This window comes from Nycticebus coucang, chromosome 7, assembly GCF_027406575.1.
Source record: "Nycticebus coucang isolate mNycCou1 chromosome 7, mNycCou1.pri, whole genome shotgun sequence".
NCBI classification, from domain to species: domain Eukaryota; kingdom Metazoa; phylum Chordata; class Mammalia; order Primates; family Lorisidae; genus Nycticebus; species Nycticebus coucang.
In genome coordinates this window covers 394,679-421,659 of record NC_069786.1, presented here as the reverse complement: position 1 = coordinate 421,659, position 26,981 = coordinate 394,679, and the positions used below count along the sequence as shown (strand labels likewise).

At 46.5% G+C, this 26,981-nt stretch overlaps 3 protein-coding genes and 1 long non-coding RNA gene across 4 annotated transcripts; 3 read left to right on the top strand and 1 right to left on the bottom strand.

Moving 5' to 3' along the window:
- Window positions 1–684: 684 nt before the first annotated feature.
- LOC128590811 (defensin alpha 4-like) lies at window positions 685–1,663 on the bottom strand. The gene is made up of 2 exons (XM_053598236.1): window positions 1,469–1,663; window positions 685–895 (listed from the first exon to the last, which is right to left on the bottom strand). Exons 1-2 carry the CDS (start codon window positions 1,638–1,640, stop codon window positions 783–785), a joined length of 285 nt encoding a protein of 94 aa, XP_053454211.1. The 5' UTR covers window positions 1,641–1,663; the 3' UTR covers window positions 685–782.
- A 4,642-nt stretch (window positions 1,664–6,305) lies between these two features.
- On the top strand, window positions 6,306–7,262 carry LOC128590738 (defensin alpha 5-like). Its single transcript, XM_053598135.1, has 2 exons — window positions 6,306–6,504; window positions 7,027–7,262. The coding sequence occupies exons 1-2, from the start codon at window positions 6,333–6,335 to the stop codon at window positions 7,137–7,139; spliced, it is 285 nt and encodes a 94-aa protein (XP_053454110.1). The 5' UTR covers window positions 6,306–6,332; the 3' UTR covers window positions 7,140–7,262.
- A 6,075-nt stretch (window positions 7,263–13,337) lies between these two features.
- LOC128590783 (rhesus theta defensin-1/2 subunit B-like) lies at window positions 13,338–15,890 on the top strand. The gene is made up of 3 exons (XM_053598181.1): window positions 13,338–13,398; window positions 14,899–15,081; window positions 15,679–15,890. Exons 2-3 carry the CDS (start codon window positions 14,910–14,912, stop codon window positions 15,777–15,779), a joined length of 273 nt encoding a protein of 90 aa, XP_053454156.1. The 5' UTR covers window positions 13,338–13,398; window positions 14,899–14,909; the 3' UTR covers window positions 15,780–15,890.
- Window positions 15,891–23,429: 7,539 nt separating this feature from the next.
- On the top strand, window positions 23,430–26,535 carry LOC128590451 (uncharacterized). The gene is made up of 3 exons (XR_008381278.1): window positions 23,430–23,509; window positions 25,383–25,556; window positions 26,320–26,535. It is a non-coding gene; the product is annotated as an uncharacterized LOC128590451 (long non-coding RNA).
- The last annotated feature ends 446 nt before the right edge of the window (window positions 26,536–26,981 follow it).

The window sequence follows — 26,981 nt, the reverse complement described above, 5'->3', positions numbered from 1 at the left end:
AAGCTGCATTTCACAGGAAGAATCAAATCTATTCTCTGTAGATTTAAGGCAAATAGAGTGTGTGTGGCAAAGAAGAGCTGAGGACTTACATGAGTGCATTGTGTGTGGGTGTCTGTGCAAACCCACTTCATGGATATAAAACCCCGATTTACTAGGTATCACTGTGTGATATTGATAGTGAGTGAATTGCTAGTGTGGTGTTCCTAGGCTTTTTGTTCTACTTATGACATGTTTATTAGTTATATTCTGATCTTAATTAAAATTATTTCATGGAGCTGATACAACCCCAAGTCTTAGAGGGCAAATGTGTGATGAAGAACTATTGAGTAAAACTGCAACACTTTGGAAAAGAGGATGGTGGTCTTTCCTGAGAAGTGGGGACATTGTGACTGTGTGAACGAGAGACTGATGTTTGTGTGGCATGTGGAGCTGTCATGAGGAGCAATTCCAATTAAATGAGGCTCAGTGAGAAGAGGCAGGGGTCGAGGCAGAGATCAGCATGATTTGTACACCCTTTCATGGCAGTTTGTGACTGAAGCCTTTGCTCAACATGATGTTCCTAAAATGTAGAATGGTATTATCCTCCAAACGCTGGATTTACGTTTCCAATACTTGCACCTCAAACAGTCTCCAAAAAGACACATTTCAAATGTGAAAAGGTGCAACCACACAGAAATTGCTACAAGGACTTTATTTGGGATGAGGGAAGAAATTGACAAGGAATAGAAGGAATGAAAGTTCCCTTCTAGGTCTCAAAGCCCATAGCTCTGTGTCCTTGATGCTCAGCGGCAGCATAAGGTGTAGCGGCGGCCCCCGGAGGTGCAGGTCCCATAGGCGCGCTCTGGCCGAGTACAGCCTCGGCTTCTGCAGTAGCAGTTCAAACCCCTAGTTGAGCCTGAGGACACAGAGAGAATCAGGCTTTAGGACTGGGGTCGGAGGTGGGAGGGAGAGGCAATCCCTTTGCAGCTACATTCTGGGTTGAGTGGGTTTGTTTTATTGGCAACATCACAGCTGGCAGCGCCATCAGCCCAGATGAATAGGAATAAAAGTAGGCGGCAATGCTGGTCCCACAGGGGGTTAGAGGCCCACTCCTGTTGTATCACTTTTTTGGCTTCCACCTAAAATACACATCCTTGGGCTAGTCTCCACTTTCTTAGGCTCCTCTCACAGACAATGTGAAATACATTTCTTTAATGGTGGAATCTTATCTATGACACAGTACATACCCCTAGTACGATTCCCCATAGTATAAAGGTAGTGAACATCACAGCATTGTCATAGAAAAATCACTGGAGAAAGAAAGGCCCCTCAAAATCATTTAGTTATTACCTTTCAGTATATACAAGAGGAAACTGAGGCCCAGTATAGTAATCACCTAAAGAGGTAGAGCCAGTTTCTGGGACTGATTCTAGAGGCATATGGTTCTCCTCTCTAGACACCCCAGCTCTGCAGTGTTGGGGTCTCTCACCTGCAGCTCTGAGACCTGAGCTTTCATCCTCTGCAAAGGAGATGGCCACATCCTGGTCCTGTGCCCCAGGCTGCTCCTCGGCTGGGGCCTCCTCAGCTCTCTCTTGCAGTGGTCCACCCTGGGCCTGAAGGGCCACCAGGAGAAGGGCAGCGAGGATGGCCAGGGTCCTCATGCTGGGGTCTCCTGGAGCACAGAGAGCAGAAGCCCGAGTGTGTGGCAGTGAGGAGTCAGCCTGTGTTTATATGTCAGCAGGAGGAGGCTCAGAGACAAAGGCTACAGTGAGGACGGTGAGCACCTGCTTGGGAGGGTGAGGGTGCCCTTGGCCTGAAGGGCCCTTTGATGCTCCTCTGTTCTTGCGGCTTCATCGTACTGAGTCTGTGTGTTTAGTGTATGTTCTGGGTCCAAGCTGCTAGTGACGGTAAGGACCCTGCTCTGTTTCCTGTTTCCCATCTGCTGGAAATATTTACTTTTTAATATTCAAAAGGAAAGGGAACATGCCTTCATTCAGTAAGCTCAGTGAACAAATGTCTCTTATTTTCTGAAGATGGGCCCTACTGTTCTCCAGAGGTCTGGACCCTGGGGCAGACCTGGACCCCAGTGAAGCGGAGAGTTCATCATTGCAGGGTTCAGGGGCATCCCTACCCTCACAAACGAGGCTTTTGATGTTCTGGGGTAAGTCATCTTCGGTAGGGGCCAGTGTGCAGGGGACAAAATGACACCATCTGGCTATCGATGAAATGAACTCAACAGGATCTAGGCAGAGTGTGGGTCAGACTAAAGCCACAGGGAAGATTTATTTCAACATACCAATGTGATGGGAACATGGCATATAGAATGTGTACGCATTATGTCTCTGGATTCTGAGAAGCAGCAAAACCATTGAGGTACCCTCAGCCCCTACTGAGATCTTTGATTTTAATTTTAGAAAATTTTAAATCATGCACAAGAAAGGCCATGTAAAAGGTAGAAAGTGTAATGAGCTCCTACCATCCCCACCTAAGCCCTTCAGCTCTGCTCCAAGAACCCTCCATTAGCAATTGTACACATTGTTTCACACTTTAGTTTTCCAAATAATGCTGTATAGTGTAATCACTTTGTATACCAAAACCAACAGACCTGTATCTTTATTTTTCTAGGGTTTATGGATGCCATCACATAGCATCTTTTGCTGCAATGTTGTTAAATTGTAGCAATTTGATATTTCTAAAATTTTGTAAGAACAAGTAAAACAGTGACAGCTGTCATTTTATAGATTAAAAAAATCTATAAAATTTTATTTTATAAAAAAAAAAAAAAATAAAAAAAAAAAAAATTTTATTTTATAGATATATTCTTGCCCAGTAGTGACAATAACTTTTAGATAAATAACTAGAAGTAAGAATTACTGGTGGAAAGAACATGACTGATAATGTTTTGAAGATATAGAGATTGTCATTGCTGCTTTGTCCTTCATAGAGGTTGTCGTTGGTACATTGTCCTTCATAGAGGTTGTTGATACGTTGCCCTTCAAAGAGGTTGTCCCTGGTACATTGTCCTTCATATAGGTTGTTGCTGGTACATTGTACTTTATAGAGGTTGTTGTTGCTCCACTGTGCTTCATAGAGGTTGTCGTGGGTAGATTGTCCTTCATAGAGGTTGTCGCTGGTACATTGTCCTTCATAGAGGTTGTTGTTGGTACACTGTCCTTCATAGAGGTTGTCGCTGGTACACTGTCCTTCACAGAGGTTGTCATTGTACATTGTCCTTCATATAGGTTGTTGCTGGTACATTATACTTCATAGAGGTTGTTGTTGCTCCACTGTGCTTCATAGAGGTTGTCACTGGTACATTGTCCTTCATAGAGGTTGTTGTTGGTACATTGTCCTTCATATAGGTTGCTGCTGGTACATTGTCCTTCATAGAGGTTGTCATTGTACATTGTCCTTCATAGAGGTTGTCGCTGGTACATTGTCCTTCATAGAGGTTGTTGTTAGTATATTGTCCTTCATAGAGGTTGTTGTTAGTACATTGTCCTTCATAGAGGTTGTTGTTAGTACATTGTCCTTCATAGAGGTTGTTGTTAGTACATTGTCCTTCATATAGGTTGTTGCTGGTACATTATACTTCATATAGGTTGTTGTTGCTCCACTGTGCTTCATAGAGGTTGTCACTGGTACATTGTTCTTCATAGAGGTTGTTGTTGATACATTGTCCTTCATATAGGTTGCTGCTGGTACATTGTCCTTCATAGAGGTTGTTGTTGCTCCACTGTGCTTCATAGAGGTTGTCACTGGTACATTGTCCTTCATAGAGGTTGTCATTGTACATTGTCCTTCATAGAGGTTGTCGCTGGTACATTGTCCTTCATAGAGGTTGTTGTTAGTACATTGTCCTTCATAGAGGTTGTTGTTGGTACATTGTCCTTCATAGAGGTTGTTATTAGTACATTGTCCTTCATAGAGGTTGTCACTGGTACATGGTCCTTCATAGAGGTTGTCCCTGGTACATTGTCCTTCATAGAGGATGCTGTTGGTACATTGTCCTTCATAGAGGTTCTCACTGGTACATTGTCCTTCACAGAGGTTGTTGCTGGGACATTGTCCTTCACAGAGGTTGTTGCTGGGACATTGTCCTTCAAGGAGGTTGTTATTGCTACTCTGTCCTTCATAGAGGTTGTTGATTGTATATTGTCCTTTTTAGAGGTTGTTGCTGCTGTATTGTCTTTCATAGAGGTTGTTGTTGCTAGGTTATCTTTAAAGAACTATAACAACCTTCATAAAAGTTGTCTTCATGCACTTTCAAGAAAAGTGTTGGCCAAACTGCTTCTGTGCCCAAAGGAGTGTTTTCATTTAGTTTTTATTCTGAAGTACAATTTTTTAGTCTTTGTGTGTAAGCACGCCCTGTTATTTCTCAGTTCCATTGTCCTTTCTGCCTGCTTATGTTCGGGGCAGCAGTGTTCTCTACCACACGAACTGATGTCCCAGACTCCCAAAGTGATTAGTAGACTGTGTTCTCACCAATAAAATGTGTTCCCTAACAGGGGTAAGCATTTTAAATAATAAAATAATTTTTTTGTCTTTCCTTTATATTTTTCTTCTTTATTGTTTTAAGCATTCATTCTTATTTCTTCTTTGATCATGGAAGCCCTCTGACTTGCAGCTACTGTCTGCAAGTAGTAGATGGTGGATCAGGAGGTAGAGTATGCCTTGATTTTTGAGGCTATAGCAGAGACACTGCACCTACTCCTGCCTTGCCCACATCTGAATTTGTTGTGACTTGAAATAAATACTTTTGAAATCCACTTCTTCTTAGGTTTTCTGGTGTTTAGGGCTGGAAGCAGTCTGCTACATGTATCATGAAGCCACAGATGTGTCCCTAGCCCCCTTCTGAGATAACTGATTTTTTTTTTTTGTTAAAAGATGTTAAATCATTCACAAAAGGCAGGATTCAAAAGAAGAAATAAGAATGAATATATAAAACAATTACAGAGGAAAAATATAAAGAAAAGACGCTTATTATGTGAAAGGCTTACCCCCTTAGGGAATATATTAATATTTTACTGGTCAGAACACTATTGGACACTCTGAGCTATAGGGAAACACATTGCTGCCTAAACATAGGCAGGAAGAAAGGACAGTGGTAGTCGGGAAATAACAGAGCCTTCTAAAACAAATTCCACTGGGCACTAGAGCAGTATGTCTGACATTTTTTGTGAGTACATTGGTACAACTTCCATGGTGGACAATGTAGCAATATCTCCAAAATGTATCATCCATTGTTTTTCACCCAACAGTTCAGTTTCTAAAACTTTATTCAAAAGATATTGTCACTAATGAGCAAGCAAATATATATAAAATAGTATTTATTGTTACGTTACTAGTTATGATAAAAGTTTAGGAATACCTGAATTGTAACCATTTGACAATTTTTTACATAAAAACAAGTTGCAAAGTGGTGGCATATACAAACACTGCAAAGAATAAGGGTATAAAAATAAGGTCACAGGTCTGTGTTTTCCCACAAAGTACTCAAGGTAAAAACAGCACAGTGCACAATAATGTTACAATTGCTCAGGGGGTAGGGGGCGGGGGGGAGTGGGGAGGAGTTCTGGAGCAGAACTGAAGGCCTGAGGCAGTTTAAATTTTCTAAAATTAAAATCAAAAATCTCAGTAGGGGCTGAGGGTACCTCAATGGTTTTGCTGCTTCTCAGAATCCAGACACATTCTACATGCCATGTTCCCATCACATTGGTATGTCGAAATAAATCTTCCCTGTGGCTTTAGTCTGACCCACACTCTGCCTAGATCCTGTTGAGTTCATTTCATCGATAGCCAGATGGTGTCATTTTGTCCCCTGCACACTGGCCCCTACCGAAGATGACTTACCCCAGAACATCAAAAGCCTCGTTTGTGAGGGTAGGGATGCCCCTGAACCCTGCAATGATGAACTCTCCGCTTCACTGGGGTCCAGGTCTGCCCCAGGGTCCAGACCTCTGGAGAACAGTAGGGCCCATCTTCAGAAAATAAGAGACATTTGTTCACTGAGCTTACTGAATGAAGGCATGTTCCCTTTCCTTTTGAATATTAAAAAGTAAATATTTCCAGCAGATGGGAAACAGGAAACAGAGCAGGGTCCTTACCGTCACTAGCAGCTTGGACCCAGAACATACACTAAACACACAGACTCAGTACGATGAAGCCGCAAGAACAGAGGAGCATCAAAGGGCCCTTCAGGCCAAGGGCACCCTCACCCTCCCAAGCAGGTGCTCACCGTCCTCACTGTAGCCTTTGTCTCTGAGCCTCCTCCTGCTGACATATAAACACAGGCTGACTCCTCACTGCCACACACTCGGGCTTCTGCTCTCTGTGCTCCAGGAGACCCCAGCATGAGGACCCTGGCCATCCTCGCTGCCCTTCTCCTGGTGGCCCTTCAGGCCCAGGGTGGACCACTGCAAGAGAGAGCTGAGGAGGCCCCAGCCGAGGAGCAGCCTGGGGCACAGGACCAGGATGTGGCCATCTCCTTTGCAGAGGATGAAAGCTCAGGTCTCAGAGCTGCAGGTGAGAGACCCCAACATTGCAGAGCTGGGGTGTCTAGAGAGAGAACCAGATGCCTCTAGAATCAGTCCCAGAAACTGTCTCTTTAGGTGATTACCATACTGGGCTTCAATTTCCCTTTGTACATTCTGAAAAGAAAGAACTAGATAATATCAAAAGGTCTTTTTTCTCCAAAGATAATTAACTTTATAACAATTCTGTGAAATTCACTAATTTCATGTGATGTAGAAACATATTAGGAGTCTCTCCTGCATCACAGTTGAGAGCCCAGATTTAAAGAAACATATTTTACATTGTCCTTTAGAGGAGCTTCAGGTGTGTGATGGGGCAGGAGAGCAAAGTGGTGAGAAAATGGAATGGGTTTCTAGTTCCTGTGTCCAACGCCGCTATACAGGTTCATCCCTGTTGATTGGGGATGATCAGTTCTGCCGTGAGGAACCTAATTGTCCACAAGTAACTGCACAGGGACTCCCTTCACCCCCTGACTCTGACCCTGGTCCTAAGTGTGATGCTTTGTGTCCCTAGGCTCAGCCAGGGCCTTGACCTGCTACTGCAGAAGAGGAGGCTGTCGTAACGCAGAGCGCCTCTATGGGACCTGCACCTCGGGTGGCCGACGCTATTCGTTCTGCTGCCGCTGAATGTCGAGGACAGAGAACAAGGAGCTTCTAATGTGCTTTGGACCTGTTTTTATTCCTTTTATTCCTCCTGCTTCTTGTCTTCCATTTCTTTTCCTCTTCCCAAATAAAGGTCTTGTAGCAACTTCTCCATTTGTACCTTTTGACATTTGTTATGTCTCTTAGTGGACATTCTTTGGAATACAACTTTTAGTCTTTTTTTTTTTTTTTTTTTTTTGTAGAGACAGAGTCTCACCCTATGGCCCTCAGTAGAGTGCTGCCGTGGCCTCACACAGCTCACAGCAACCTCCAACTCCTGGGCTTAAGCGATTCTCTTGCCTCAGCCTCCCGAGCAGCTGGGACTACAGGCACCCGCCACAACGCCCGGCTATTTTTTGGTTGCAGTTTGGCTGGGGCCGGGTTTGAACCCGCCACCCTCGGTATATGGGGCCGGCGCCTCAACGACTGAGCCACAGGCGCCGCCCCACAACTTTTAGTCTTAATCCCAATATTTTATATTATTTTATTTTTTCTACTTCTGGTAGAGTCAGGGTCTAACTCTTTTTTTTTTTTAGACAGAGTCTTACTATGTCGCCCTCGTTAGAGTGCTGTGGTGTCACAGCTCACAGCAACCTCAAACGCTTGGGCTTAAGTGATTCTCTTGCCTCAGCCTCCCAAGTACCTGGGACTACAGGCACAGCTAGGACTACAGGCACCCACCACAACACCTGGCTATTTTTGTCGTTGTTGTTGTTGTCATTGTTGCTTAGCAGGACTGGGCCAGGTTTGAACCTGATAGCCCGGGTGTATGTGGCCAGCGCCCTAACCATTGAGCTACTGGTGCAGAGCCATAACTCTCGCTCAGACTTGTCTTCTCAATCAGCTCAGGTAATCTCGTGCTTTGGCTCCCAGATTGCTAGGATTACAGGCATAAGTTACCACGCCAATTCTGATATTTTGAAGAAAATACTGTTCCAAATCCTAGGAATATCAGAGGCGAATGTTGGCTTTACACAGAAACTGACATTAGAGCTTGACTTAGGCTGTGAATTTCTCTGTCTGATTCTGTCTTTTCACTGCACCTCATGTGGATGAGAATTACTGTTGAGAATAACCATCATGTGTTAGATAAGGAATCAACTTCACATTTAGGCAGTCATAACATTGTTACTTTTTAGGAAAGACCATTGCCTTTCTTGAAGTGTTGGAGTTTTGTTGACCAGAACTACATCACACATTTCACTTTCAAGTCTTGCCATGGTGGAGGCAGCTGTATTGAAAATAACTTTAACTAATGCAGCATCTAAGGGGTACCAGGGAAAGAGCAGTGAGGGGCAGCACTTCACTAGGAGCCTGAGTCCCGAACAGTGCTATAGGGGCTGAGGTTCTGACACCCAGAATGTCACGTCCTTGCTAAGTCAAGATCTTTAAAGTATGACAGTGGAGGTTTAATAGGGATTGCATTAAAATTGTATATTGCTTTGGGTAGTACAGACCAAATGCCCATCGATCCATGAATAGATTAATTAATTTGGTATATGTACGCCATGGAATATTATGCAGCCTTAAAGATGGAGATTTTACCTCTTTCATGTTTACATGGCTGGAGCTGGAACATATTCTTCTTAGTACAGTATCTCAAGAATGGAAGAAAAAGTATCCAATGTACTCAGCCCTACTATGAAACTAATTTATGGCTTTCATATGAAAGCTATAACCCAGTTATAACCTAAGAATATGGGGAAGGGGGAGAGGGAGGGGAGGGAGGGGGGAGGATGGGCAGAGGGAGGGTGATTGGTGGGATTACACCTACAGTGCATTTTATAAGGGTACATGTGAAACTTAGTAAATATAGAATATAAAATGCTTAACACAATAACTAAGAAAATGCCAGGAAGGCTATGTTAACCAGTGTGATGAAAATATGTCAAATGGTCTATAAAATCAGTGTATGGTGTCACATGATCGCATGAATGTACACAGCTATGATTTAATTACATAATTAAAAAAAAAAGAAATAAAACCAAATGGCATTTGATCTCAAAGTCAACATTTTTAACAGAAGGAATTTAAAATGATTACTTATGTACAACATACAAGGTCAGAGTGTGAACTCATACTCAGGTCAGGGTTTAGTTTCAGATTACAAATTGCTTTGAATAGTCCTTCTAATGGGACTTGTTTTATAATCAATTGCAAGGCAACAGTTAAGAGTACAAATATTAGGGATGAGCTGGGGGGTTCAAATCACAGTTCCTGTGCATGCTAGCTGTGAATTTGATTAAAGTACCTATCCTCTCTGTTAAAAAAAAAAAAAAAGTCCGTGTGTAAGAGAAGGCAGAAGTGGGTGCGGGGAATGAATCCTCCCTCAGCTACACAGTACATTCTGGGGTAGCTTTAGCTCCCCCTGCTGGTAAGTCCAACTGTGGCCTCCCACCCTCATCCCCCAACATAGGCACCACATTTGGGGTTGAGTCCTAAGCACTTCTCTTCCTTTCTTCCAAGAGGACACCTCAGTGCCCAAACCTGATGACTCTGTGGGGCCAGTTTGATCTCTAGGTGGGCTGTTATATGACTCTTCCTCTCACCTCTTTTATTCTCCAACAACTCACTGACCTTTGTACCCTCGTACAACATGTCCTGCAAAAGGCCTCTCAGGCCCTGGCCACAGAGCCCTGGGGGAGTCTGCGTCACAGTCTACATTTACTCTGTACCTCATAGATCCAGTTTGTGTTCCCACAACACATAATCAGTCAAAGAACATGTCTTTTCGTGTCATAGCCACTCTCACCAGAGTGTTCCTGGTGAAATGCCTCAAGGGGTCCAAGGGTGATGGAGAGAACACAGGTTGTAAAGAAAGGGACAGTGTTTCAAGTGGGAATAGTCACAATTCTTTCTTTTTCCAGTTAGAAAAAGGGAAATTTTATTGAGGCCCTAGGGTCATGGGGCTTGGGCTGGAAGCCACCACATGGAGAAAGAAGAGGACCTTGTGGAGGAGCCTTATGGTTGGTGTGGCTGCACTTCTTGTGACAGTTGACAGCATGGGGACATGAGCAAGCATAACATTTGCGCAGATCACCTGGCACAGCTGTATTTCTGGGCAAGCTGGCAGAGGGAAGGCTCAATGACACCACTCATAGACTAAGTACCAGGTACAGGGTGGGCTCTCTCTGGAAGTTGTTGTCTGAAGGATGCCACCATTTTAAAGCTGTTTGCCCAGAAATATCAGAAGCTGCTGGTCAGGTGGTTAGCCCCCTTGTCTTGGATTGTGGCTTGGCCTCTGTTGTGATAGTCTTGCCCTTCAGGATCTTCAGGAAGATCTACATCACCGTGTCAGCTTGGCCACCTCCGGCACCATCTTTTTTTTTTTTTTTTTTTTTTTTGAGACAGAGTCTCAAGCTGTCACCCTGGGTAGAGTGCTGTGGGATCACAGCTCACAGCAACCTCAAACTCTTGGGATTAAGTGATTCTCTTGCCTCAGCCTCCCAAGCAGCTGGACTACAGGCACCCGCCACAATGGCTGGCTAATTTTTTGTTGCAGTTGTTTAGCTGGCCCAGGCCAGGCTTGAACCACTAACCTTGGTGTGTGTGGCTGGTACCCTACCCACTGAGCTACAGTAGGCGCTGCCAAGAGCACCATTCTTGACAAAAACAATCTGATGGGCCTAGACACTGTGGTGACCACCAAAGTTAGCAACAAATGTTTAGACCTCAGGAGAAGGGAGCAGGTTTCCCCACGCCCACTCCATGCTGCCTTTGAGCAGGTCTCAGCCCCAGGCACAGGGTCTTCCTACCTGAAGATGCAGCTCAGGGGTTCCGGCAACCCACTGAGACCCTCAGGAGGAGCAGAGTGGGTTTATCTCTGACAAAGATGTGGTCCCAGCTCTGCTACCTTGTTTATAAGGGGAAGGCCATACACTGAGGTGTGGGGTGTGAGGGCCAGGCAGTCTTCCTTTAGTGTCCTGCACCTGTCACTGACTTGAAGTTCTGAGGCCCTTGAACTAACTCTGCATATTGTCCTAACTGTGGCCCGGGCCAAGATGATCCCACATCAGCTCATCTGCACTTCACCCACAGGGACGCCTGGTTTCCTCCTCCAGTTCTTGGAGTTTCAGCTAACTTTTCACTTTGTCCCTGAGGCTTTCCTAATTTCTCAATGGTAAATTGCAACAAGGTGTCCCTGAGAACCTCAATCCCATTCTTTCCTTTATTTTTAACTGTAGAGTATGAGCCCACCTCACATTCTATCCACGTGTCTGTTTACATTCTGTAACACTGTCTCCGTACACTGGGTGGGGAGGGAGGTTTTGCACTAAGATGACTGAATGAAAAATAGTAGGTGATCAATAAATTAATTTTGATAAAATTAATTATTTCTAATATATAATATTAGAAAATTATTATAATTATAAATAAATGATATGGAAATGCTGAAACCTACAGAGCTAAGGCAGCTGACCTTTAAAAACTAATATTATTAATTAATATCATTTAAGACTGAAATATAGGAGAATATCACAGGCAGACTGTGACTTCAGGAAGCATTAGGACTTTAGAAAGAATGATAAGACCACCATGGGTGGAAAACAGGGAAATATTTTATGGTAAATCTTAAAAAGAAACATTTAATTTGTTCACATGGTGTTAAAATGTGGGCAAATTAAAATAAGGAGCAGAACAGCATTTTAGGTAGAGAAAATGGTATCAGGATGACAGATATACAAGATTTGGAGAAAATGATGTCATAAGAGAGAAGTTTGGAATTGAATAGCAGGCTGACATGCACAGGGGCATCCACAAATTCAGGGAGCACAGATGAGGGATGAGACGGGAGTGTCTACTGTGAGTTGATGCAGACCCACCGGGGCATACCACCAGCGGCTGCTACTACAGCACGTTGGGCAGTGAGAGATGAGAACCCTGTGGACAGACATGGTGGGGACCACTTGCCCATGCTCAAATAAGACCCAAACTTGATTACTGAAGTGCATGTACTCTGCATGTGAACTGAAGATCTACACGCTATCTGCCTTCAACAGCTCACACGGAAGGATAATGAGATAAAGAATGAGTCAGATGTAGAGACACCCCTTTCAAAATGCTTCCATCCATTTCCCAAGGAGGAAGCACCTTTCATTGTGGAAATACAGGGTCCAACATTCCATCAGCACAGATTGTCACACACAGATGGGCTCATAACAAACACTACCCCCACCTTCAGTGCTGTCCCACCACCCCCAGTCCCTGGTGCCCCCCCTCCTGTCACTGCAAGAATTCTGACTCCACCTCCCTCCTTACCATGGAGGGCTGGGCCATACTGCAACAGTCTTCAATGAATGATTCCTGGCCATTGCTCCAAAGCCTCTGGTGACTGGGTGTGGCTGGGGAGAGTAGAGTGAAGGAAGAGGGGTCTCTGTGCCATAGGAATGGCAGTGCCTCCCACCCAAGTAGCAGCTCTGTCCATCACAGGAGGCCAATGGTGCCAGTGCTGGATGTGAGGAGAGTATGCGGTGCCCATAACCTTCCCAGGGCCTCCTTTTCACAGATTCCTTCCGTGGCCCACTACTGGTGTTTGCTCCCTGCAGGGGACCACATGCTGCACACACACCATTGATGCAGGGAGAGTTCAGCACGTGCTGCCCATGAACAACAATGGGGGGCATGTGGTCTCTCCCACATGATCTCCAGCACCCCACCTGCCACATGGCTTTGATTTGCTTCTGGGGTTACACCCAGTCCTGGAGAGGCTGGTTGAGAACCGAATTCCAAGTCCTCACCTGTGCAGACACTGGCAACTTTATCCTTGTCACCTGCAGAGAGTGTGCACTGTGACGTGCAGACCTGGATCTGGGAGGGGGGGCTTTTACTGTCCATTTGGCCCAGGTAATTCAGCCACAGTCACCAGCCTGGGCATCGTGGAGTCCACTACCTCAGGAGTAATGGAGGAGCCATAGTTTCTTGCTGCCTAGGCTTGACCAAAGCTGAGCAGAGAGATCGGGGTACCCTGTGTGGGGCCCTGTACTGATCCAGCTTTGACTAATTCAGGCTGGGTAGCAGAGCACCAGAGTGAGATACTTGCTCTAAAACAAACCAAAACCAACCAAACAAAATGGGACCCAATAGAAAGTCACCCACACCCCTACAAAGTTGGGAAATATCATCCCAAATGACCCTTAAATAGGGAAGGACTCTCCTGCCTGTGTGTGGTTGCAGTGGCTTCAAGAGCCTTGGGACAGAGACTGCTGTCTGCCCTCTCCACTCACGCTGACCAGCCTAAGGACCTGTAAGTAACACACAACTAAACTTCCACTCAGATTTTGTCATTTTTTCATTGAAGCCAGGCCTAGATTCCAAACCAGGACTGTTGTGTCACCCCAGAGAGACCAGTGTGTGAACCCCCAGGTGGTGCCCATCTGTCTCAGCCTCGGTGGTGGCAGCAGCTATGTTAAAGGAGAAAATCAAAGTGTTTGTTTCAGAAACACGTGTCCTGCTTGATGAGTCTGATAGAGACCATAGAATCTGCTTACAACATTCTGTTATTTGTATGTATATTAGATATATTGTACCTAATAAACAGACGTGTGATAGAAAAGTCTATTCATGTCATTGGCTCATTTTTTCTAGATTATTTAGTTTTGTTACTGAGTTGTTTGTGTTCTCATATATTCAGATACTAACTCCGCATCTCATGCACTGTTTGCAGATATTTCCTCTTCCTTTCTCATCTGCTTTTCCTCCAGCTCGTGGCCCCTTTGCTGTGTGTGTGCTGTGTAGGCTCATGGTCATGCTCGCCTGTTTCCCTTTTATCGCCTGTTCCTTTGGTGTCATATTCTGTATAGTTAGAAGTTCTTTTAGAAGTTTATGCTTTTAGGTCTTATGTTTGGATATTCAGTCTATTTTGAGTTGACTTTTGTGTATGGAGTGAGATAAAGGTCCAGGTGTGAAATACATCAAATCATAAGGGAGAACATATTAGACAAACAGAATTTTAATTGCCACTCGTATCTGAATAGAGCTGGAAACAAGAAACATATTTTTAGCCCTAGGTTACCTCTCTGTCTATGTATCTCACTGGGCTCATTTCACCCAAAGCCTGATGAGATCACTGCACTCTCTACACTAGCACCAGCAAGAGCCTCCCCTACCTGTAACTCGAAAGGCCCTTCATGAGAGTGGTGATGGCCAACACTGCAGGGATTAACTCTCTACTCTGTTGGAATTCCGTGCTGATTCTTACTGGATCCTTGAGTGCAGCCTTTGGACTGAAGCCAAATATTACAGAATAAATCCTTTTAACAAAGAGATTTGTTCTGTGAAGTTTGGATTTGGTCAAGGGACCACACTTGGAGAACTGGAGCTCAAGTTCCCCACCCCCTCCACACTCACCGAGAGTAGCAGGGTCAATATTAAGAATAAGAGGCATTTATTCCCTGAAGTTTGCTAATGGAAGCACTGCTTATTTTAATTTCTTGGATATTAAAATATAAATATTCTATCAGAGGGATACAGAAAAATAGGGTGGGGTCCCTATTGCTACTCTCAGCTCCATCCTAGTCCAGACAGTAGAATGCAGATCACACCAGGATGATGGCTGGGCCAGCAGAGGATCCTCTTTGGGACCCTGCAGGCACGGGCTTCCCTCATCTCCTCTGGGAAGTGCTCTCATCTCTGCTTTAGAGGGTGAGTGGAGGTTCGTTTGTTTCTGAGCCTCCTCCCACAGACCCGTGAACACAGGCTGCTTCCTCACTGCCACAGAGTCAGGCTCCTGCCCTTTGTCCTCCAGGTGACCCCAGCATGAGGACCCTCGGCCTCCTCACTGCCCTTCTCCTGGTGGCCCTCCAGGCCCAGGCTTGGCCCCTGCAAGGGGAAGCTGAGGAAGCTCTAGACCAGGAGCAGCCTGGGCCACAGGATGAGGGTTTGGACATTTCTGTCACAGTGAATGAAAACTTCGTCCTTCAAGATCCAGGTGAGAGACACCTACACAGTAGAGCTTCAAGGTCTAGAGCAGGAGGACTGGAGGCTCTGGGATCGGGTCTGCAGGGCTCTATGTCACCGAGGGGACTTTACTAAACACCAATGGGCCTTGATTTCCTCATCTATAATCTGACAGCGAGACCCAAGTAAAATTAAGAGACTTTCTTTCTTTAACACTTTTGATTCCAAGATGGTCTGTGAATTTTGCTAAGGTTTAAGACATGGAGAGACATACTGACTTGTTCTTTTTGTATTGAAAAGAGAAGTATAAAGAGAATATTTGACTGTGTATAGAGGGGTTCATAGAAATTGCAGAGTGGCCGAGGGGTGTGGGGAGATGCATGTGTGACGGGGGCAGGGACACGGAAGAGTGAGACACGTCTAATGACAACGTCATGTGACCCTGAGTGAGACCAGCCCTGTGTATGTGGGTATTTGTTCCCATTGACAGGCTGCTCATGCGCCCAGCTGTAAAGCAGCCCATGTCACACTGCTTGTGCAGCCCAGCATGTGTCTTCTCCTGAATTCACTGTCTGATCACTGCTGACCCCAGGACTGAGCTTCTGACACTTTCTCTCTGCTCCCTCAGTCCCAGCAAGGAGAATGGTGTGCCTGTGCCGAGCGTCCTGCCGTTCAGGGGAGAGAATCCGTGGCCGCTGCTTCCGATTCCTCCCATTATGCTGCCGCTGAGACTGCGTGGTGGAGAGGGCAGACATGGTCTGCTGGGAGAGCTGAAGGGCACAGCTCTCACTCTTCCATCTGGTCCTCAATTTGTTTTCCCCACCCCAAATACAGTCTTTGTTGCAACATATGTGTTTGTCTCTCCTTATATTTGGTATGTGTCTGAGTCAAAACACTTTGGAATGAAAGTATCAGAATCTTAAATCAAACTTTTTGCACAATATGCAGTTTCAAATTCTAAGATTTTTGAGGAGAAACTATGCATTCAGGTGCAGTTTGACAGAGGAGCTCCAATGATGCTCCTGATCTCAGCATGCACTTTTCTGTGGATTCACTGCCAAAGACAGTCCCATTTACCAGAAGAGCAATCGTCTCTGAGTGAGTAATGTGTGCACAGTCATAGTATCACTAACTCTGAGGACTACCAAACACTAATTCCTCAAGTGTTGGAGCTTTATAGAACAGGCCTGGGTTACACATCTGACCTCTAAGACCTGGGGTTGCATCAGCTCCACTGAGAAAACATTAAGATGAACTGTTGGGTAATTAACAAGCACATGGTGAATGGAGGAGAAAGCACAGGACCTGCACCCACAGTGTGCTCACGGCCAACGTCATCCAGCCATGTAACAAAGTCAGGCTCTCGCGTCCATGAAGTGGGTTTGCACAGACACACACACACACAATGCACTCATGTAAGTCCTCAGCTCTTCTTTGCCACATGCACTTTTTTTGTATGAAATCTGCAGAGAACAGATCTGATTCTTCCTGTGATATGCAGTTTCCCAGGGTTTCAGGGGAAAGAGCCCTGAGGGCAGCATCTCACCAGGAGCCTGAGTCCCTGCTGATGCTGTGGGTGCTGAGGTTCTGACCCCAGAATGTCACGTTCATCTGAAAATGAAGCAGGAAAATGGGTGTGGAGAAGAGATGGCAGCCGGGCCTCTCGGGTCCTCAGAGTATGTGCTGGGACAGCCACAGCTCCCCCTGCTGCTCTGTGTGCAGCTGCCCAGCCCTATGAACACACCACATTTGGGGTCTGTGTCCTGTGAGCTTGCCTTCCTCCCGCCTTCCTAGGGGACCTGCTCACTGTCTACACCTGGGGGCCACCTAGGTGGGCTGTGATGTGACTCTTCCTCCTGTCCCTCATTTCTCTCTGTGTTCCAGGCACTCCAAGTTCCTTGAATAATCATCCAAGTTATCCCTGACCACAGAGCCCTGGACAGGAGGCCAGTGTGAGCCTCGACATTTACTCGGACCTAGTAGTTCTTGTTTGTCCTTGCACAAGACACTTCAGGAAAGTGACAAGTCCCTTCAACTCATGGCTGTTCTTCTCTATGTGGGTGCTGGTAGAATTCTCCAACAGAGTTCAAGCATGATAGAAAAATGACAGTTTATAATGAAAGGGACAATGTTAGATTCTAGTTAGATTGCTCATCATTCTCACCAGGAACAGCATAATGGGTCCAGAGACTGCTGTGAACACCAACAACAGTAAAGTATCTCCAAACCCAGGAGAAGGGAGCAGGTGTTCACCACACACACTCTGTGCAGACTCTGGGCAGTCTCAGCCCCAGACACAGGGTCTGCCTGTCTGCGGACGCAGCTCAGGGGTCCGGCCGCCCTACTGACACCCTGCACAGCTGGGAAAACACAACACACACCTAAGGGGGAACAGAGTGGGTTTGTGTGTGACAGAGAAATGGTCCCAGGGGCTCCACCTTGCTGATGAGGTGAAGGTCACACACTGAGCTGTGGGATGTGATAGCCAGGCTGCCTTCTTTGGTGGCCTGCACCTGCCACTGCTTTGAAGTTCGGAGGCCTTTGTGTATTGTGCTGTGTCCTAAGCTAGGCTGACCCCATGTCAGGCTGTCTGCACTTCACACAGTGGGGCACCGGGCTCCCTTTCCCCAGTTCTTGGGACCTCAGCTTACATTTCAGTTTGTCCCTGAGCTCTTTCCTGATTTCTCCATGGTAAATTGCAACAGATATCTCTTTGACAAATTCATCTTCCTTCTACTTTATATTTCTAACTGCAGAATTTGAGCCCATGTCACATTCTATACATTTGACTGTTCACTTTCTCCAACATTTGTTTCCCTATGCTAGGAGGGCAGCTATAGTTTTACTAATCCTTATACCCAGGTGAGTACACGGTAGGTTGATTAAATTAATTGTTTCCAACATGTTAAAATATTAAAAGTCACATTAGTATGATTAAGATGTATAGCAGATAACTGGCTTATTGTACCCTCAATGAATCCCCAACAATAAAAAAAAAAAAAAAAAAAAAGATGTATAGCAGAGAACTCAATCCTACAGGGTCAAAGCAGTTTATATATCTAATTTGCATGACTAATATCTTTAAAAACTAATCAAAATAATCTAAATGAACTATAGAAGAATGTCAAGTTTAGAGAGTGGCTTCATGAAGCATTGGAATTTGAAGAAGAAGGAAGAGGCGACCATGGCTAGAGGGCAGGAAAATATATCATGGTCAACCTTAAAATGAAACATACAAGGTATTAAAATGTGGCTAAATTAAAAAGGGGCAGAGCAGCATTTTACATAGAGAAAATGACATTAAGACAGATATATGTAGGGTCAAGGTCTAATTCCCTTGCATTTTGAGGAAATAATGTTTGAAGAGAGACTCATGGAATCAAATCCCAGGCTGTCATGCCCAGGGGCATCTATTAATTCAGGGAAGGGCAGATGCAGGAAGGGACGGGGGTGTCTCCTCGGAGTTGATGCCGCCCCCCAGCCCCCACACTGGCTGCTGCTGCTGTATCTCTGATGAGCAATGCGAGATGTGCACGCTGTGGACAGAGATGCAGCGGAAACGTGGGAGGGTGTCCCGACCACCAGGCCACTTGCCCAGACTCACATAAGCCCCAAACCTGATTATTGAAGTGCAGGTACTCTGCATGTTGACCGAAGCCCTGGACATTATCTGTCTTAAGTAACAGCTCACACGGAAGGATAATGAGATAAAGAATGAGGCAGATGTAGAGACTTCCCTTTCAAATATCACTTTCCAAGGAGGAAGCACCTGTCTGTGTGGAAATACAGGGGCCGCCGTTCCATAAGCACAAATTGGCACACACAGATGGGCTAATCACAACAGCCACCCCCCGGGGCCCTCCAGGGCTGTACCCCCCACTCTCCTGCTTCTGGTGTAAGAGACCTCATTCCACCTCTCTCCCTACTCAGGAGTCCTGGGCCCTGTTGTAACAGTCCTCTATAAACGGTTCTTAGTCATTTCTACAAAACCATTGGTGCACTTTTTCCTCTAAAATAAAGAACATTGTCATGTTGATATATTTCTTGTTTTGTGTTTCTTTGTTTCATTCTCTGCTTACCACCTGACCAGAATAAAAGAATGAGAAAAGTGGTTGTTCTCTTTTCTCCATTCTGCATTTTTATCTTTGTCAGCAACACCCTTAGGGTCATGGGAGAAGGGCCTCCACTCTATGTGGCCTGGCACCTCCTCTTCCAGTCTCTCAATACTGTGAACTCCTAGAGCACAGGAACCCTCCCTACCCTTTGTTTTAATCCTCCAGGATAGGGGGCCCTATATCCACTTCCGGGTAACTGGGCTCCAGAGAGCAACGATTCCCCAGCTAGAGTCAGGGTGGGTGTCAGGGTCAGGGCTCACAGCCTTGGGGATGGGACGTGGGCAGGAAGCACCAAACTGCCCACCCACAACCTCAATGGGGGTGACTTTGCCGGAGTCCCCTGTGTCTCCTATGGCAGTGGTTCTTAACCTTCTGCCATGAGATTTTAAATATAGTACCTCATGACGCCGGGTACTTATATGTGAGCCTATCTGCATGTGGGCAGAACCACCTGGAGACGGATAGAGGAGCAGTGTCTTGGTTCCTAAGACAATCGGAAATGCATGTTTTCTGATGGTCTTAGGCGACCCCTGTGAAAGGGTCGTTTGACCCACAGGTTGAGAACCACTGTGACCTAAGGTTACCTGTTCCCCTGGTCACACCTTCTCTTTTGCTGTCCCTCCGTCCCCAGACCATCTAGGGTATGACTGCCAGGGAAGGAGTGAAACCCAAGCATGTGGTACAGGAATGCCCTAAATCTCCTGGAGGTGAAAACCTAACTGGTGTATGTAGAACCCGGCTGTAAGGATGGCACAGTGAGCCCTGTGCCCTGAGTTTGCAGGCAGGTCGTCACTGCCACCCATTCTTACTCCCAGGGCCTGTGACTAACCATGGCCAATCCTGCCCCCCTTATGCACATGGGCTTCATTGCTACACTGTCAGAAAGGCAGCCATCCCCTAGGTACCATGGCCCTGTAGAGATGAGCACCCTGGGCCTTGTGCCTCTGTAGCTGGTCACCCAGACTCTGGTCAGCCTGAGGATAAGACTCTCTCTCCAGGCCATCAATGCCTCTCTAGTAAATGACACCTGCAGGACAGGTCCAACCCCACAAAATGGGCCTTTCCAAATGACAGGAGGCTGTGATCTTCTGGTTCCTCAAATCCTCCCATCTGCAGCATGGAGGAATTGGCCATTGGGCCCCCTCACCTGAACCACTAGTGACTTGAGAGGGCCCGGAGTGAAGGAAGGGGGGTCCAGGGAGGGCAGCACCTTCCACTTGAGCTGTAGCTCTGCTAGGTAGGAGGGCCAGGGGCCCAGTCTACAAGGGGGGGGTCAGTGGTTTCTGGGTGTCAGGGGAGGGTCCTATTGTCATAACCCTACCATGAATCATCATGGTACAGATTTCTGGCGTCAGCCAGTGGGTGGTGGATGTGTACCTCAAACAGTGACCACAGGAACCTGGAATCCAAGCACAGCCCCTGTGGGTCCCTGTCACCCTCCAAGTGGCTCAGGTAGAGCATTTTCATGGGCCACACACAGGGCCCATGCTGTGCAGGTGAGGCTGCCCCATCCATGTCGCCACTGCTCTGGCTTCCAAACTCAGCCTGGCCAAAGGCCACTGATGTCCTGATAGCATCAGTCCGGGCCAGACACCCAGACTCATCCCAACTCCCCAGGGCCTGGTGAGGTTCCCATTCCTTCCAGCCTCCAGGCTCACCTGCTCCTCAAGTGGTGGCTTCAGTTCCTCGGACATAAGGGCTGTGGCCACGTTAGTGTGTGCCCCAGCCGAGGACTGAGCACCTCCACATCTGTGCCCCTGAGAAGCTCCATGTGTGCTGGTGCCCTTGCTCACTGAGCTGTCCCCTTTCCGCCAGAGGAAAATTGACCTTGTTGGGCCTCTTCCCCCGCAGCTGTCCACCTTCCACTGTGCAGTAGCGTCCCCTATCCAGACCACCTCCGTGTTGTCTCTGCTGCCTTCTGGGCCCTTTTGGACCACTTGGTACCACTGATTCCGATCAGGCTGCCATGTCAGGGCCCCTGTGATGCAGGACTACGTGTCACCCAGGGATCTTCTGGGACCTTAAATAAGCCTGTCCTCTCCAAGCTGCGAGCCCTGCAGAGTGGCACAGTGGCCTCCTAATGTCACTGATATTAGAGTGGCAGGAAGGGTCCCTGACACCCACAGGACCAGGCTTCTTCTGGGAGTCCCAGCCCTGCCTAAGTCTCCACTCCATGGCTGCTGTCCAAACATTCACAGTCAAGGTCACCACCTCAGAAGACAGTAGCCTAGGCCAAAAGGCCATGAAGGACACCACAGCCTCACAGAAGCTGGTAACCTCAAGATCTCACCTTGACCGTAGAATCACTACTCTACAAGCCTCCCCTTACTTTACAGGACATGGACCTTGGTGTCCTCAGGAGATGGCACTCGCTCATGGCCACCGGCCCTCCTGACCCTGCTGAGCTGTTTCCCTGAGCACTGGCTTTGCTGAGCATGTACAGGTGACCCCATGGATGGAATTTTGCTGAGATCACTATTTACCTAATAGGAGCCGCATTATTCTTTCCTACGAGGCGAGGAAATCACAGGCTCAGGTCACACTATGAGGCTGCCCTAGTAGCTGTGCGAAAATCCAGCCTGGGGAGACCTGAACTACAAGACAACACCCAGAGCTATGAAGGTCTCCCAGAGATAACTCCTTTCAGCCTTGCTGGTGAAACGCCCATGGACTGACCTGTGTTTGGTGGGCAGAAAGACTGTCCCAGTGCTAAGTTCTGCTGTCCACTAGGGCCACCACAAACCATTCCTTCTCATTTTCCCTCCACACCACATTCTCTGGGCCCTATAGGCCACTACTAATGTCCTAGGACCTGAAAGCATCCGTGGGGCCCACTTCCCAAAGCAGCCCAACTGTGCTCATGGGCTGGGCTGAGACTCTTTCCCACAGCCTCAAATGGTGGAACAGCTAGGCCTGTCATGTGCCAGGAGCTCTCTCCTTCCCCACAGTTGCAGCTGACCCCATTCGTGTGGCGTAGTCACCACCCCGTAAAAGGCTTGACAAACCTCCCTGCCTGAGACTGAGGGAGACTCTTTGCCTCTCACTCCATTTCTCCGTGCCCTCAGGATCCAACTCCTCGTCCCTCTAGACAAGGTAAAGGGCAGGTCCTGAGAGTCAGCCCTGGTTCATCTGCACCAGGGCAGCCCATCCTGCACCTGCCCCTGGCCAGCCAGCCTCAGCAGACTGTGCAGTCGCCTCCCCTTAGGTAACTATTTCCTTGAGAGTGGTGATATGTATTTCCCTTCTTCCATGTAGTCCCATCTACTCCACTATTAGGAGGAGGATGATGGTGGAGACAGATCACTTTTTGATCTACAGACCTCCTAGGACTCCCCTGGAGACACCTGAGGAGAGGTCAGATGAGGTAAAGCGTGCACATGCGGAGGAGGCTCCACTCCATGCTCATCCTACTCTGCTTGGTACTGAGGGGATCCTAAGCCGGCCCAGGATTGGTCTGAGGACAGTATTTGAGTATTACCAGGTGGTACAGGCCCATCTTTCTGTTACCCTGGCAGCCTCCCCAAGATTGCCCAAGAGACGTTATGTCTCATGGAACAATCTTATGAGTTCTTGGACCCAATGTCCAGAGACAATCTTTCAGCCTTGAACTATATGTTGTTCAAGCAAGGAGGTGTTTGCTCCTTGCAGGGGACCACACACTGCACACACACCATTGACACAGGGAGAGTCCAGCACGTGCTGCACCATGAACAACAATGGGGGGTATGCGATCTCTCCCAGGTGATCTCCAGCACCCCACCTACCACATGGCTTTGATTTACTTCTGTGGTTAGACCTGGTCCTGGGGAGGCTGGTTGAGAACCGGATTCCAAGTCCTCCCATGTGAAGACACTGGCAGCTTTACCCTTGTCACGCACAGAATGTGCATTGTGATGTGCAGACCTGGATTTGGGGGTGGCTTTTACTTTCCACTTGGCCCAGGGAATTCAGCCATGGTCACCAGCCTGGGCCCCGTGGGGTCCACTGCCTCAGGAGTAATGGAGGAACCAGAGTTTCTTGCTGCCTAGGCTTGACCAAAGCTGAGCAGACAGATCGGGGTACCCTGTGTGGGGCCCTGTACTGATCCAGGTTTGACTAATTCAGTCTGGGTAGCTGAGCATCAGAGTGAGACACTTGCTCCAAAAACAAAACCAAAACCTACCAAACAAAATGGGACCCAATAGAAATTCACCCACACCTCCACAAAGTTGGGAAATATCATCCCAAATGACCCTTAAATAGGGAAGGACTCTCCTGCCTGTGTTTGGTTGCAGTGGCTTCAAGAGCCTTGGGACAGAGACTGCTGTCTGCCCTCTCCACTCACGCTGACCAGCCTAAGGACCTGTAAGTAACACACAACTAAACTTCCACTCAGATTTTGTCATTTTTTCATTGAAGCCAGGCCTAGATTCCAAACCAGGACTGTTGTGTCACCCCAGAGAGACCAGTGTGTGAACCCCCAGGTGGTGCCCATCTGTCTGAGCCTCGGTGGTGGCAGCAACTATGTTAAAGGAGAAAATCAAAGTGTTTGTTTCAGAAACACGTGTCCCGCTTTTTGAGTCTGATAGAGACCATAGAATCTGCTTACAACATTCTGTTATTTGTATATATATTAGATGTGTCGTACCTAATAAACATACGTGTGATAGAAAAGTCTATTCACGCCACTGGCTCATTTTTTCTAGATTATTTAGTTTTGTTAGTGAGTTGTTTGTGTTCCCATATATTCAGTTATTAACTCCACATCTCATGCACTGTTTGCAGATATTTCCTCTTCCTTTCTCATCTGCTTTCCCCTCAGCTCGTGGCCCCTTTGCTGTGTGTGTGCTGTGTAGGCTCGTGGTCACTCTCGCCTGTTTCCCTTTTATTGCCCGTTCCTTTGGTGTCATATTCAGGAAGTAATTGCCAAGATCGATGCCACAGCTTGCTTTCTTTCTTTTGGCTTATTTTTTTATTTATTTTTATGAAATCATAGCTGTGTACATTAATGTCATCATGGGGCACCATACACAGGTTTTATAGACCGTTTGACACATTTTCATCACACTGGTTAACATAGCCTTCCTGGCATTTTCTTAGTTTTTGTGTTAAGACATTTACATTCTACATTTACTAAGGCCACAGCTTTATAATTAGAAGTTCTTTTAGAAGTTTTATGGTTTTGGGTCTTATGTTTGGATATTTGGTCTATTTTGAGTTGACATTTGTGTATGGAGTGAGATAAAGGTCCAGGTATGAAATACTTCAAATCATAAGGTAGAACATCTTAGACAAACACAATTTTAATTGTTGCTTATATCTTAATAGAGCTGGAAATTATAAATATATTTTAACATTACTTCTCAGAGAGCTCATTTCACCGAAAGTCTGATGCTGTCACTGTCCTCCCTGCACTGACACAAGGAAGCGCCTCCTCTCCCTGTTACTCAAAGTCCTGTTCATGAGTTTTGCGATGGCCTTGACCCTGCAGGGAATTAACTCTTAGCTTCATTGGAATGCAGGTCTGTGCGGCTAGGGTCTAGACCTATAGCCACCAGCAGGGTCCATGTTAAAAGATAAGGGGAATTTATTCCTTGAAGTGAGTGAATGAAAGTGCTGTTTATTTTATTTCTTGGATATTAAAATAATAAGTGCTCGGGGCGGCGCCTGTGGCTCAGCGGGTAGGGCGCCGGTCCCATATGCCGAGGGTGGCGGGTTCGAACCGAGCCCCGGCCAAACTGCAACAAAAAAAAATAGCCGGGCGTTGTGGCGGGCGCCTGTAGTCCCAGCTACTAGGGAGGCTGAGGCAGGAGAATCGCCTAAGCCCAGGAGTTGGAGGTTTCTGTGAGCTGTGTGACGCCACGGCACTCTACTGAGGGCAATAAAGTGAAACTCTGTCTCTACAAAAAAAAAAAAAAAAAAAAAAAAAAAATAATAAGTGCTCAATTAGATGGCAAAAGAATAACAGAGCAGGGGTCCTATACCACTCTTCGCTCCAACCTAGTCTAGATTGTAGGACACAGATCACAGCACCATGATGGCTGGGAGAGCAGAGGAATCTCTGAGGGACTCACTCTGAGGGCAAGAGCTTCCCTCACCCTGTTCAGGGAAGTGCCGTCATCGCTGCCTGAGTGGGTGAGTGGAGGCTTGTTTGTGTCTGAGCCTCCTCCCACAGAACTGTGAACATAGGCTGCCTCCTCATTGCCCCACACTTGGGCTCCTAAACTCTGTCTTCCAGGTGATCCCAGCATGAGGACCCTCACCCTCCTGGTTGCCCTTCTCCTGGTGGTCCTCCAGGCCAAGGCTGAGCTCCTGCGAGAAGAGGCCCCAGACCAGGAGCAGCCTGGGCTAGAGGATGAGGATTTGGCCATTTCCATCACACTGAATAAAAACTCCGTCCTTCAAGCTCCAGGTGAGAGACACCTACATGGCAGAGCTTCAGGGTGTAGAGCAGGACTGGAGATAGGCCCTGGACTCAGGTCTGCAGGACTCTATGTCAATGAAGGGATTTTACTAAACGTCAGTGGGCCTTGATTTCCTCCTGTATAATTGAATACTGGGACTGAAATAAAAATAAGAGAACTTCTTTCTCCAAAACTTTTTATTTTTTTATTTTTTTTCAATTAAATCATAGCTGTGTACATCATATGATCATGGGGCACCGTACACTTGGTTCATAGACCGTTTGACATATTTTCATCACACTAGTTAACATAGCTTTCCAGGCATTTTCTTAGTTATTTTGCTAAGACCTTTACATTTTGATTCCAAGATAGCCTGTGGATTTTGTTAAAATTTAAGACGTGGAGGGAATTACTGACTCTGTCTTTGCACATTTAAAAAAGAAAACTTAATTGCAGAGACAAAATTCGACTCTCTGTATAGAGGCACTCTTAGAAATTGCAGAGTGGCCGAGGGGTGTGGGGAGATGGATGTGTGATGGGGGCAGGAACACAGAAAAGTGAGGACTAATGACAATGTCATGTGACCCCAGTGAGACCAGCACTGTGTGTGTGGGTATTTGTTCCCCTTGACTGAGGCTGCTCATGTGCCCAGCTGTAACATAACCAGGGTCACACATCACCCACCATGTGTCTTCTCTAGAATTCAATGTCAGCATCACTGCTGACCCCAGGATTGAGTTTCTTATGCTTTCTCTGTTTCCATATTCCTAGTGAGAGGAGAGATCTGCTTTTGCAGAGCATTGTGTTTTCCTTGGGAACGTAACCGTGGGCGCTGCCTCCGATTCCTGAGAAGATGCTGCATCTGACCATCAAGAATTAGGAAAAGCAGTTGAGTACTTGCTTGGAGAGCAGAAGAGTATCACTGTCACTCCTGTACCTTATCCCCAGTTTGCTTCCTCCATCCCAAATAAAGTACTCACTGCTCAGTCTCTGTGTTTGCCTGTCGTTAATGTTTGCTATATGTCCAAGTCAAGACACTTTGTTGTTTTTTTTTTCTTTACTAAGTCATGTACACATAGATCATGAATACATTTATGCTTTTATGGGGTACAATGTGTTGCTTTTTTTAATACAATTTGAATGGTTACTTTATACTAATGAATATAGCTTTCACCTCATTTACTTAATTATTGTGTTAAGACATTTATGTTCTATACTTAGTAGATTTGACTTGTACCCTTACAATATACTCCATAGGTGTGGTCCCACCATTTAACCTCCCTCTATTGAACCTCCCCCTTCCCCTCCCATCCTCCTCTACTTCTCTCCTTCATCCTAGGCTGTAGTTGTGATCTATCTTTCATAAGAAAATGTGAGTAATTATAAATTGGTTTCATAAAAGTATTGAGTACATTGGATATTTTTTCTTTCAT

Excerpts from the sequence above, each read along its gene's own strand:
- LOC128590811 (XM_053598236.1), bottom strand. The coding sequence starts at position 1,640 with ATGAGGACCCTGGCCATCCTCGCTGCCCTTCTCCTGGTGGCCCTTCAG. Across the intron at positions 896-1,468 it reads CTCAGGTCTCAGAGCTGCAG|GCTCAACTAGGGGTTTGAAC; the intron begins GTGAGAGACCCC and ends CTGTGTCCTCAG.
- LOC128590738 (XM_053598135.1), top strand. The coding sequence starts at position 6,333 with ATGAGGACCCTGGCCATCCTCGCTGCCCTTCTCCTGGTGGCCCTTCAG. Across the intron at positions 6,505-7,026 it reads CTCAGGTCTCAGAGCTGCAG|GCTCAGCCAGGGCCTTGACC; the intron begins GTGAGAGACCCC and ends TTGTGTCCCTAG.
- LOC128590783 (XM_053598181.1), top strand. The coding sequence starts at position 14,910 with ATGAGGACCCTCGGCCTCCTCACTGCCCTTCTCCTGGTGGCCCTCCAG. Across the intron at positions 15,082-15,678 it reads CTTCGTCCTTCAAGATCCAG|TCCCAGCAAGGAGAATGGTG; the intron begins GTGAGAGACACC and ends CTGCTCCCTCAG.